Below are 12,195 nucleotides of genomic sequence, written 5' to 3'. Positions count from 1 at the left end.
TAGGTTTTTGACAGAAGAAAAAATTGCTTCTCTACCTCCTCCCAAGAAAGCCCACCAAACTGGTTTATGCAGAAAGGATTTTAAGCAAACCTGCACATACACTTAGCATGCTCCAAAAGCAGGGCAGTTCCTACTCTATTTCTAGCACATAGCCTATGTTCACTGGAGCCAATACAACAGGTGCACCAGTGCAGAGAGCATCTTTGCCTTCACAGAACTAACTCAAAAGAACACAGAGAATACTTTGATCTTAAGTGGGGGATCATGACAGTTCCATGACCATATATATCTAACCAGGCTAGCCTGAGTTTTCATCTATAAAAATATTTTTTTCAAAAATAATGCCTAAGAGATTTCTAGAAAGTGGGACTACATGAGAACAAACAGCAGAGTGGTACAAGCACTGCAGATGTAAGATAGTTTTTGGGTAGAGGATGTCTCTCTCAGTTGGTTCCTACAGCCAGCACACCTTATGGCGGACAGCTGGCAGGAGGATCTGGCAAGGTGAGTAGTCCCAGACAAACTGACCCATGTGACAGAGCTGTGCACACACTGACTTGTGCCAAGTCTGCTGGGACAAAGGGCTCATGATGACGGGTTATTTCACGCTGTTGACACTCCATGTGCCCTGGAGAGGGGTCTGGCTCAGAAGCACCTGGGAGAGGTGTCTACATGGGGAAGGAAAGAAGCACGAGGGTGGCTGAATACAAGAAGATGTTCTAGGAGAAATGGTCCAGAAGGATCAGGTCATGTTGTCTGTGACCCATCAATACTTAACATAAATGGCAACACAGCAGCAGTCTTTCAGAGACCATGTCTGTGGGCATAACTGAAGTCTCTAAGCCTACCAGGCTAGTGACATCATCCGAGATGGTCCCACCCATTGCCTGGAGGTGGGCCCTAGTGACGTACATTGTTCTGGGAGGCTGGTGTAGAAGATGATTTGCATAAGGACGTCACCACCAAGCCACTGCTCAAGTCTAGTCCTCGTCCTTCTTTTTCCTACAAGAGGAAAAAAAAACAACAAAAAATGTTCAAGAGGCAAGGAACATAAAAAGGGCTTTCAGTTTCAGGCCCCTGCTTTTAGCCTGGGAAAGGGGGAAGGAGTTTATAGTGGCAGAGTGGCTGTGTGGACCCACAGGGGAGTACACAAAGCAGGGTGGTTGGCCTTAGGTGCTTTTAAAAATGATCCTTTTCAGCCAGGTGCTGGTCTCTCATGCCTATAATCCTGACTACTCAGGAGGCTAAGATCTGCGAATTGATTCAGAGACAGTGGCCAACCCCTGAGTTCAAGCCTCAGGAGCAGCACCAAAAAAAAAACAAAACAAACCCCCCAAAACAAAAAACAACCTCTCTTCTCTGGAAAACACTTCCTGCAAAGAGCCTGCATTACAAGCTGGCCTGGTGGAGCACACTCGTGGCATCTTGAGAGGTAGGGTAGGAGGACTGTCTCAGGTGGACTGGGGCATAGTGGTAGGGCCCTTGCTTAGTATGCATGAAACCCTGGGTTCAATCTCCAGGCTTGCCAAAAAATAGTGAAGACTAAAACCTGGGTTGCAAAAAAAGTGAGGAGATTCTATCTGTTCTTTACTTTGAGCTCTTGTGACTATTTAGAGACTCCCTCCACCACCACCCCTGGGTGGTACCTGGGCCTATCTCTCCAGCATATGAAAAGGTCTGGCTTTTGGGGCAGCCCCCTTGACTGACACCTCGCTAGTTGTGTAGCTGCTATTGCCCAGTTGTAATGGGAAACATGATGGGAAGCAGGGGAGGTTGTGTTTAATACCTCTGCTTGGAATTCTCTAAGAGGTTCGGGATAGCAGGTAAAGGTAGTCAGAACTTACTGCTCTGTAGTCCAAAAACATTTCTTTAAATGCCAGAAAATCAGTAAATGTGAGCAGCATGTCAAATATGTCACCAGCTACTTCATCTTTATGGTGCCTGCAAAACAAAGGGCTGTGATGATGCCCCGTGGAGTGGGGAGGGCCTCCCGCCCAGGACCTCGCCCCCAAGTGCTCTCATGGGAAGTTGCAGGAAGGAAGGAAGGAAGTTAGGACAGAAATGGAATGGAGTGAACAAACTCACTGTAATGTTGTTGTGAAAGTGGCCATGTTGAATCCAGGGATCCGCTCCAGCAGCTGTTCTTCAATATATTTTTCTACCAGAGAAATCTACAACAGTGGAAAGGATCTTGGTTAGACTCCGCTTTAGGGAAACAAGACTTCCTTTCAGAAAACCTGCCCCCATCCTTGGCGAGCATCTCCTGAAAGCCTATGCTGAGTGCCAGGGTTACGAAGGGAGACAAAACCCAGCTGTCCTGGGCCCGCATGGTACAGAGAGGGGCATTTGTGGGTAACTGTGCCTAACAGGATGATCACTCTAAGGCAGGTGGAGAGGGCCCCCAGTAGGCTCTCATAGGAAGTGGGGTTATTCTCCCCAAATAACCCCACCTATGAGGTCTGTGCACACAGAAAACATATGAAGCACAGAAAGAACACAGTTCACAGGTCCTGCCAACCTGTTTTTCTCCATGGTTTCATGTTCAGAAAATAAAATCCTGGAGGCTCAAACCTAGTCTTAGATAGATGAAATAATTCCAGAAGGCCACAAGAGATTTCAGGGTTTGATGTAAAACCCAAGGGTGAGGCGAAGGTCCTGTATTCTAGTCTTAGTTTCTCACACTTAGTGACTCTCTCTGCTTGTTCTCTCTTTTACATAGTTCCTGACTAGCTGATAAAGAATATAGTGTTTGGGCCTGGGAAGGTGGCTCAGTGGTAGAGCGTTTGCCTTGCATGCATGAGGCCCTGGGTTCGATTCCTCAGCACCACATAAGCAGAAAAAAAAGCTGGAAGTGGCGCTGTGGCTCAAGTGGTAGAGTGCTAGCCTTGGGCTGAAGAGCTGAGGGACAGCGCCCAGGCCCAGAGTTCAGGCCCACGACTGGACCCCCCCCCAAAAAAAAAATACAGTGTTTGAACAATATTTATTAAATTGGGCAAGGTGGTGCACACCTATAATCCCAGCTTTCAGGAGGATGTTAAGTTCCAGGCCAGCCTGTGTTATATACACTCTTGCTGTCTCAAAAACCCAAAGGCTGCGAATGTGACTCAATGGAAGAATACTTACCTACCATGCCTATGGCCTAAAGTTTGAGTCCCAATACTGAAAAATAATAAGTTTAAATAAGCACTCAAATGCAAGTTTGTTGAAGTGGTATGCTGAAACTGAAGGTAGGACATAATAAAGCCAAACTTCTCCTAAGTGAGAAGTTCGTAAGCTCAAATATTGCCTGAAAGCCTGTTGAAAAGCAGCCTTTTGAAAACAGCTCAACTACTGCCTGACTTTTGAAAAGAGCTGGAGAAAAATGAACCAAAGCAGATTCTAACCATAATCCCTGGCAGTATTTCAAAAGATGAGCAAATTTCAACACCTGATTCTAAATCCAACTTTTTTTCTTTTTCTTTTTGGCCAGCATTGGGGCTTGAACTCAGGGCCTGGGCACTGTCCCTAAGCTTCTTTTGCTCAAGGCTAGTGCTCTACCACTTGAGCCACAGCACCACTTCTGGCCTTTCCTGTGTATGTGGTACTGAAGAATTGAACCCAGGGCTTCGTGCATGTGAGGCAAGCATTCTACCATTAAGCCACCTTCCCATCCCTTAAATCCAACTTTAAAGAAACCCTATTTTATTTATTTTTGGGTCTGGTCATGGGGCCTGAACTCTGGGCCTGGGCGCTGTCCCTCAGCTCTTCAGCTCAAGGCTAGCACTCTACCACTTGAGCCACAGCACCACTTCCGGCTTTTTTCTTTTTGCTTATGTGGTGCTGAGGAGTCGAACAACAGGGCCTCAGGCATGCAAGGCAAGCGCTCTACCACTGAGCCACCTTCCCAGCCCATGAAACCCTAATCTATTAAGAGAAGCACAAATCTCTACTTACATATTCGTTAAAAATGGGCGTGTAGGTAAGTTTATTCTCTTCGGTGTCTTCAAACTCCTGGTAATACTTGTCCATGAAGTTTCTCTGTAATAACTGGAACTCATCATCTGAGCCACAAAGGGGAAATGTATTGTTTTTAATGGAGACTAAAGCCATTCAGATTTATTGGGCGGGGGGGAGGAGGAAGTACTGCTTCTCAGCAGCCTGCCTCTAGAGAGGAAAGGCTAGGATTCAAGAGAGGTTAAATGGGACACCAGTGTTCAAATAGAACAATCAGTCTTCTTAAAAACTGATAAGATATTTTGCCAGTTACCCAGTACTCAGTGTACAGTTTCAGGGGCTTCAAATTGTTCACACTGCTGTTCAAGCAGTTGTAAACATCCATATGGATGGCCTGGGGGAACTTTCTTACCTGGCCTGTCAGCAAGGGAACGACTACGTCCCTGCAACCTTCTCCTTCCCCTCTCCCCTCACAAAATTTTATTGTGCACACAGAAGGTCAGTTCCCCAACTGGGGGACTTCAGATGAATTTTAGCAGCAATATGGAAATAACAGGAATGAAAAGTGCGGCCTGACAAGAGGCTGGACATCCTCAGTTCCTCAGCCATGTACTAGTTGTGCGGCCTCAGACTATTCACTTATTTATTTATTTATTGCCAGTCATGGAGCTTGAACTCAAGGCCTGTGTACTATCCCTGAGCTCTTTGGCTCAAGACTAGTGCCTTAGTAAAGCTTTACTTCTGGTTTTCTGGTGGTTAATTGGAGATAAGAGTCTCATAGGGACTTTTAGGCCCAGGCTGCCTTTGAACTGTGATCCTTAGATCTCAGCCTCCTGAGTAGCTAGGATTAACAGGTGTGAGCTACCACACCTGGCTTCATACCACTTATTTCTATCAACTCCAAATTCCTCATCTGAAACATGCTGATTTTATCATATGGGATTGCTAGATGAAATGTGGATATTCACGTAAGTAGTAATATTCCTGCTACTGAATAGGATCTTATTTCCAAATAAGAAGAATGCTTCAAGGGCAGCTCCCACAACCTGCCTCTAGGTTAAATACCCTGAGCTTACAGAGGCTCATTCCCTCACAGCAGACAGGGTGCCTGGTAAGGGGCAGTATTTGAGAGAGCTGAGGGGTAAACCATTCATACTTGAGACTTCAGAACACTGACCTTTACAGGACCTGAAGGGTCACAAATTAACAACTTCCATACTACACTGGATTAACCTAGATAGCCAGTAACTGCAAATCACTTTTTTCCCTAATTCTCAGAGAACATAAAAGACTATGGACAAAAAGTTCTCTCAAGTTTAAGTCTTTTCCTTCCCCATGTTTGCTTTAAGTTCTGGGGCCTATTACTGCTTATTTGATACTTAGCAGGACTTATTAAGGTACTAAAGGAATCTACAAATGGGATTTGTTTTTTTTGGTTGGTGTGACTTGAATGCTGGGCTTGCGTGCTGTCCCTCAGCTTTTCAGCACAAGGCAAGTGCTCTACCACTTGAGCCACAGTGCCACTTCTGGCTTTCTGGTGATTTATTGGAGATAGGAGATAGGACTTTGCTGCCAGAGCTGGCTTTGAACCATGATCCTCGGATCTCAGCCTCCTGAGTAGCTAGGATTACAGGCGTAAGCCACTGGTGCCTGGCTTCAAATGGGAACTTTTAAGCTCAGGAAAACAGAACCAGCTGAATTCTGATTCCTTATATTCTTCATGGACATGTGTGGGTTTTATGTTGTTTGATGGCATAAAAATGCTAGGATTTACCTGGTACTGGTGGCTCACTGTAATCCTAGCTTTACTCAGAGGCTGAGATCTGAGGACTGAGGTTTGAAGCCAGCCCTGGCAATAAAGTCCCTGAGACTCTTATTTCCAATTAATCTCTGCCCTCCCCTCACAACTGGAGGTGGAGCTGTGGCTCAAGTGGTAAAGCACTAATCTTAAGCCAGCCAAAGAGACTAAGAGACTAGGACAGTGCCCAGGCCCCAAGTTCAAGCCCCAGGACTGGCACCAAAAAAAAAAAAAAAAAAAGAAAAAAAAGGCCAAAACTCAAGCCAGATGCTGATGACTCACTCACACCTGTTATCCTAACTACCCAGGAGGTTGATACATGAAGATCTAGGTTCAAAGCCAGCCCAGTAGAAAAGTCCATGAGACACTGATTTCCAAATAACTATCAAAAAAGCTAGAGGTGGAGCTGTGGCTCAGGTGGTAGAATGCAAATCTTGAGCTCAAAGCTCAGGAACAGTGCCCAGGCCCTGAGTTCAAGCCTCAAGACAGGCACAAAAAAAAAGGGGGGGGAAATAAAAAAAGCTAACACTCAAAACTATCTAAAAACCACAGTACTCTGTGTGGGCAATAAAGCAGACCAAAACTCCTAGAAGCCTCAGCAAGAGCACAGAGTGTTTCTATGGGCTGTCACCTGAATATGCTCCCGTTTTGAGTACTGTGCTGTTTCTAAGACACATCCCAGTGTAGCTCTTAGATATTGAGTTGTACCTTATTAAAATATACATGGAACTTGAAGTTCTCTATTGTTAGAAAACTTTTAAATAAGTAATTTTTATTGTGATTAAGTGATTACATAAATTTCACAGTATTGTAGATAGTGGTACTTATTTAAAGTCACAAACACATTCTAACCTTCATAAGGCAAATTTTCATTATCATGGTCTATAAAGTTTGTGAATTCTATGAGCTTTGGCAATACAGCTATTTCTTCCACATCGGGTGGTATGTACATTTCTTTCCTTTTGCTTAGTGTTAGCTGTTCCCTCTATCCCTCTCATTCCCTCCTTCCCATTGCTGCCCTTGGGTTGCTTAGTTCATTTTCATGTGTCCAGTGCAGCTGATGGGCCCCTCTGTTGTATGTTTTCGCCCGTTTCCTTCTGATTCTGTGTCCTCCTCCTAGTTTCCCTCAGATGTGCATGTATACCATATATGTGGTCAACAGCTTGGGGTCATTTAGTAATGATACAAGATGAGTGAAAGTCTTTTGCTTTTTGAGTTCTGTTGAAAACTAACTTTTAAAATTAAGTTCAATGTCCATAAAAGCAAGGGTCTAAGAACCAGAGAACACAGGCCAGGCTGCAGAATACTTTACCCATGATAATGTCCTCTAGACATCCGACCACAGCATCGAATTCTGCATCAGAGGCAGAAGAGCTGAAAAATAAGCCAGGATTAGATGTTGGTTCAAATAATTATTTTAAAAAAGAAAGTTATTCCTGGCAGGAGTGAAAAGGATAGCAAAATCAGTATCTTGTCATTCATCTTCAAGAATTAGGAGGACCCTGCCTGGTTTGGTGGCTCATACCTGTAATCTTAGCTATTCAGGAAGGTTGGGGTGAGGTAGAAATTGGAAATAGGGAAAAGCTCAGAGGCCTGATTTAGCCAACAAAAATGTGGTGTGCACCGGACTCCGGTGGCTCACAGCTGTAATCCTAGCTACTCAAGAGGCTGAGATCTGAGAATCGCGGTTCAAAGCCAGCCCGGGCAGGTAAGTCTATGAAACTCTTCAATAAACCACCAGAAAAACAGAAACGGTGCTGTGGCTCAAGTGGTAGAGCGCTCACCTTGAGCTGAAGAGCTCAGGGACAGTACACAGGCCCATGGTGGACAAACAAATTAAAAAAAAAACAACCCAACAACAAAAAGTTGTGTGTGGTGCTTGTCCATCATCCCATGCCCTGGTGAAGTTTTTTGTCGGAGAATCTAGATCTATGCCAAGGTAAAAAAGACCCTATCAAAAAATAAAGAGAAGGGGTATGTGGCTCAAGTGGTTCAACCCCCAGTACCTCCCCCTTCCTGTCCCTCCAAATGAAGTCCAGGTCCTGTGGCTCAAAGCATAATCCCAGTTACTTGGGATTATGGTTTGAGGCCATCTGGTGGAAAAATGCAAGACCCTATCTGAAAAATAAAATGAAAAGGGCTGAAGGCTTGTCTCAAGTGGCAGGGGCCCTGAGTTCTATCCCTAGCATGGTCAAAGAATGAAAAAATTAAGCATTATTAGTTTGTTGTTGTTCAGGCCCAGGGCCTGGGCGCTTGCGGTCCCTGAGCTTTTAGTGCCCAAAGCTGGCACTCTACCACTTAAACACGCCTCCACTTCGGGCTCTTTTAGTGCTTAATTGGAGTTAAGAGTCTCCAGGACTTTCCTTTCCTTGCCGGGGCTGGCTTCGAATCACGATCCTTAGTAGCTAGATCGCAGGCGTGAGCCTAGGGCACATGCTTATTTCTGATCTAAAATTTCAAACAGAAGGAAAACACCCGTGACCTACCGCCTCTTTCATAAAACTTAACATCACAGACCACTGAAAGGGAGCGGAGGATGGCTTGGCCATCTCCAGGCGGCAGATCTCTTATCCCCTGGGGGTCTACTCACCGCATTTTAGCGATCGCACCACACCTGGCGCGGGGAAACTGGATGGGAGAGTGCTCGGGTCGGAGGTCGTTGGGGGACAGGTGCGGGGGGAGGGGGTGGGGAGGACAAGCGTGTTGGGGGGAGGGGATGGGTCCCCGGACTGCGGGCCGCGCCTCGCCGCTCAAGGGCGCCGGGCCGGCCTGGGATTGTGATGGAGGGGTGACAAAGCCCCACGCCCTCGGAGGACAGGCCCAGGCCCGCGGCGCATCCTCCAGCCACGGTCACTCACAAGGACAGCGCGATGCTCTCTTCCTCCAGGGCGTCCATCGCCGCGGCGCAGCATCCACCCGCAAGGGTGAGCGGGCCCGCCGCCGCCGCCTCTACTCCGCCCGCCGCCCCGGCCCGGCCTCCGTTAAGCTCCGCGGAGCCCCTATTCTCATGGAGGGAGGGCGCGGCGGGCCCGAGGAGGCCTCACTGCCCAGCCGCGGGCCCGCTCACGGCGCAGCTGGGTCAGGGATCACCAGCAGGGCCGAGCCTCGGGTCCCGGGCTGCAGCCCAGCGCCGGCGGGGCTTCCACGCGCGGCCACACCGCTCTACTCGCGCGGCGCGCAGCCACAGTCGCCCAGCTGGTCTGACTGTCCGTTACCAACCGCCGCACGCCGTGCCCCGCCTCCCGTTACCATGGCTACCGCCTTCTGGGGTCTCAACAGCCAATCACAGACGCCTTTTGCCGCCGCCAGGGGCGGGGCAAAACGGGGAGAGGAAGTCCGGGAAAGAGAACGTCGTGGAGTGATGCTGGTCCTTGTCAATCATTCAGTGAAGCCTGGAGAGTTTCACGGGCTGTGTAGTGGCCGAACTTCACCTGGTCCGTATATTATGGACGAAGAAATCGAAGCCAAGATCCTCAGTTTCCTCACTTGGGAGTTGGGTGTGTTTTTCAAAGAGCCTTTTAAAGAACGCCGTAAATTGTTAAATCGTTTGAGCCAGACTTTGATCTTGCAGATTTGTAAGTTACTTCCTCCTTAGGGGAAGATGGAAAAAAGGCTCTACTGCTTATGGTGGAATTCTTGCAAGTTGCATGATAATCTTTGCATTATAGATTATTAGGCTTATTATGGATCTAATTAATTATGCAAGTCAGAAATTGAGAGCACTACTTTGAGCCAGTCAATCAGAAACTGAACTGTTCCAGAAGTTTCATCCAGAATGTTAAATCTTTTTTTTTTTTGTCGGTCGTGGGGCCTGAACTCCAGGCCTGGGCGCTGTCCTTCAGCTCTTCAGCTCAAGGCTAGTGCTCTACCACTTGAGCCACAGCACCACTTCCAGCGTTTTCTGCTTATGTGGTGCTGAGGAATGGAACCGAGGGCCTCATGCATGCAAGGCACTCTACCACTGAGCCACCTTCCCAGCACACTCTCTCTCTTATACACACACACGGTTTGCTGAATTACCAGTATTCCTCCATCAGGTACTTTCTGGTCTCGAAAAGAACTTACCTACTAAGTCATGAGGTCAGAGTGGAGAAGGAATGAAACAATGAATAACTTCATCTGTTTTGATTGCTGTTACAAACCACACAACCTACTGGCCTGAAACAATTATGTTCTCATTGTTACAGCTTGCGCAGGGCTCATCATGAAGCCAGAAACTCCTTCAGAGGAGCTCACTCACCTGGCCAGCAAATTAGTGTTGGCTGTTGCTAAGAGATCAGCTGTGGATGTGTATATTTAACCTGAGTTCCTCTGTATAGAGGTCTTTCTGGGAATATTTGGGTTTTCTTACATCATGGTGACTGGGCAAAAAGCAAGCATTTCACGGACTGTCAGTCACTTAAGGGCCTGGAATTGGAAATGGACAGAGTCATTCATATGTTGTTAGTAAAGCATAAAGAATACATAGAATCAGCCGGGCGCCGGTGGCTCACCCCTGTAATCTTAGCTACTCAGGAGGCTGAGATCTGAGGATTGCGGTTCAAAGCCAGCCTGGGCAGGAGAGACCATGAGACTCCTATCTCCAATAAACCACCAGAAAACCGGAAATGGCACTGTAGCTCAAGTGGTAGAGCGCTCGCCTTGAGCTGAAGAGCTGAGGGACAGCACCCAGGCCCAGAGTTCAAGCCCCACAACCGCCAAAAACAAAAAACAAAACATAGAATCTATCCAGATTTAAAGGTCATAAACCTTAAACAAAAAAGGGGGGGGGAGAGAAGGGGATATTAGGGATTGATGCAGAGATTCATGTTTGCTAGGTAAATCTCTACCACTGAAGTACACTCCAAATGCTATGAACCTCATTTCTTCTTTCTTCACTGTTTTCTTTTTGCTCTGGTTTTTTTTTTTTTTTTTCTTTTTTTTACAGTCTTACTTTTCTATCAGCCTGGACTGTGATCCTGCTTATTCTTCCCCAACATACCTGGGATGACAGGCACATGCCATCATACTCAGCTATTTCTGTTGAGATGGAGGCTTAAGAACTTTTTTTTTTGCTTAGGCCTGCCTCAAATGAAGATCCTCCCCTTCTTCCCCGAGCAGTTAGGACTTACAGGTGTAAGCCACTGGTGCCTAGCCTTAAACCTCATTTTCTTGAAGGTCTTGCTGACACCCAGGGTGACCTCAAATTGGTGACTCTCTGGAATTATATGTGTGAACAATCACACCAGGCTTTAAACCTCATTTGCTGGGAAGAATACCAAGGAATTTGCAGCAATCTTTTAATCTATTTTGCCATGTTTGGCTCTAGGAAGAAAGGATAAAGATAACAGGTACCTGCTTACTTAGGCATTTACTAGGTACTATATTAAACATTTATAGTTTCCTTTAGAAGTGCTTTGAGGAAAGGGCCAAAACTACACCCTGGTTAAAAGAATATTACCTCTATTTAACAGATGAAGGCCTGGTGAGCACTGGGTAAGTTCTACTGCAAAGGATCATTAATCATACTATATTGCTCTCAATGCCTGTTATTAAACATACTCTTAGAACATGAGGTTTTTCTGCTGGAAACAGAATACTGGCTCCCCCCCAATAAAGTTCAAATTGAACATATCTAAATGATGCTTTTCCATTAATAAAATTTAAAAGCCTTTGTGGATTAGCATTAAGAATAGTTGTAAGTGATGTTTTCATGGATACGCCATGAAGATGGCTGAAACACAGGCCAAAGTTTCTGCATCTAAGACTGAATCACTGTTTCCTGGCACTCTGCAAATGACACAATTTTCTCCTGCTTTATTTACTAACAACAACAACACCCCAGCACTTCATTTTTTCCCCTCCTGAAACCTTAATTTTCTCTGAGTTACTTGGGAAGTGTTATTACTTAATCTGCCCCTTCCAGCCTGTAGCAACATAACAAGAATAAAAGATTCCTGTTTAATTTCTCTTAAATGGTTTCCTGCAGCACAGGATCTTGTCCTAGTTTGCCAATCCCTTCCCTTCTCCTCTGTGGAGTACACAAACCTCTTTCCTTTGTAATTCAAAGGTTACACTTTGATTCCTTCATGAGTGGTTAAATCACTTTTAATATTTTAGCCTTTTGCTTCTGTGGTCTATAAGTTAGGAACTGAAAACCAGACCATTTTAGGGCCAAGGCCTGACATAAATGTATGGAACACTGATAGGTTCCTGTGTTCCTTCGATTCCTCACAGATTAACAGTTAATTTCATCTCTTTTCTCTCAAGAGTTTTCATACAGCCTTCAGTTGGACTATTTCAGCTTCCTTACTGGTCCCACCTCTTCTATTTTGTGCTTCTGTAACCCCAACCCATTCTTCCATCCCATTCTCCAAATACAAGCTAGAGCCATCTGAAATTATCAGATTACTTCCATACTCAGAGTCCTTTTTTTTCCTACTGAATTTAGGACAAAATAGAAAACCCTTCACAAGCTTCCAATA

At 45.9% G+C, this 12,195-nt stretch overlaps 1 protein-coding gene across 1 annotated transcript; it reads right to left on the bottom strand.

The window, feature by feature from the left end:
* Nucleotides 1-727: 727 nt before the first annotated feature.
* On the bottom strand, nt 728-8,948 carry Arl2bp (ADP-ribosylation factor-like 2 binding protein). The gene is made up of 6 exons (XM_013028015.1): nt 8,590-8,948; nt 7,044-7,105; nt 3,934-4,040; nt 2,086-2,171; nt 1,845-1,941; nt 728-1,002 (listed from the first exon to the last, which is right to left on the bottom strand). The coding sequence occupies exons 1-6, from the start codon at nt 8,625-8,627 to the stop codon at nt 901-903; spliced, it is 492 nt and encodes a 163-aa protein (XP_012883469.1). The 5' UTR covers nt 8,628-8,948; the 3' UTR covers nt 728-900.
* Between the last annotated feature and the right edge of the window lie 3,247 nt (nt 8,949-12,195).

This window comes from Dipodomys ordii, unplaced genomic scaffold, assembly GCF_000151885.1.
Source record: "Dipodomys ordii isolate 6190 unplaced genomic scaffold, Dord_2.0 Scaffold106, whole genome shotgun sequence".
NCBI classification, from domain to species: Eukaryota; Metazoa; Chordata; class Mammalia; order Rodentia; family Heteromyidae; genus Dipodomys; species Dipodomys ordii.
Note: the sequence above shows the minus strand (reverse complement) of the source record. Positions and strands in the feature narration are given on the sequence as shown.

Coding starts and splice junctions, on each gene's coding strand:
- Arl2bp (XM_013028015.1), bottom strand. CDS start 8,627: ATGGACGCCCTGGAGGAAGAGAGCATCGCGCTGTCCTT. Junction 7,106..8,589: donor GAGAGCATCGCGCTGTCCTT/GTGAGTGACCGT, acceptor CTTATTTTTCAG/CTCTTCTGCCTCTGATGCAG. Junction 2,172..3,933: donor CGCCCATTTTTAACGAATAT/GTAAGTAGAGAT, acceptor CCACTGTTGTAG/ATTTCTCTGGTAGAAAAATA.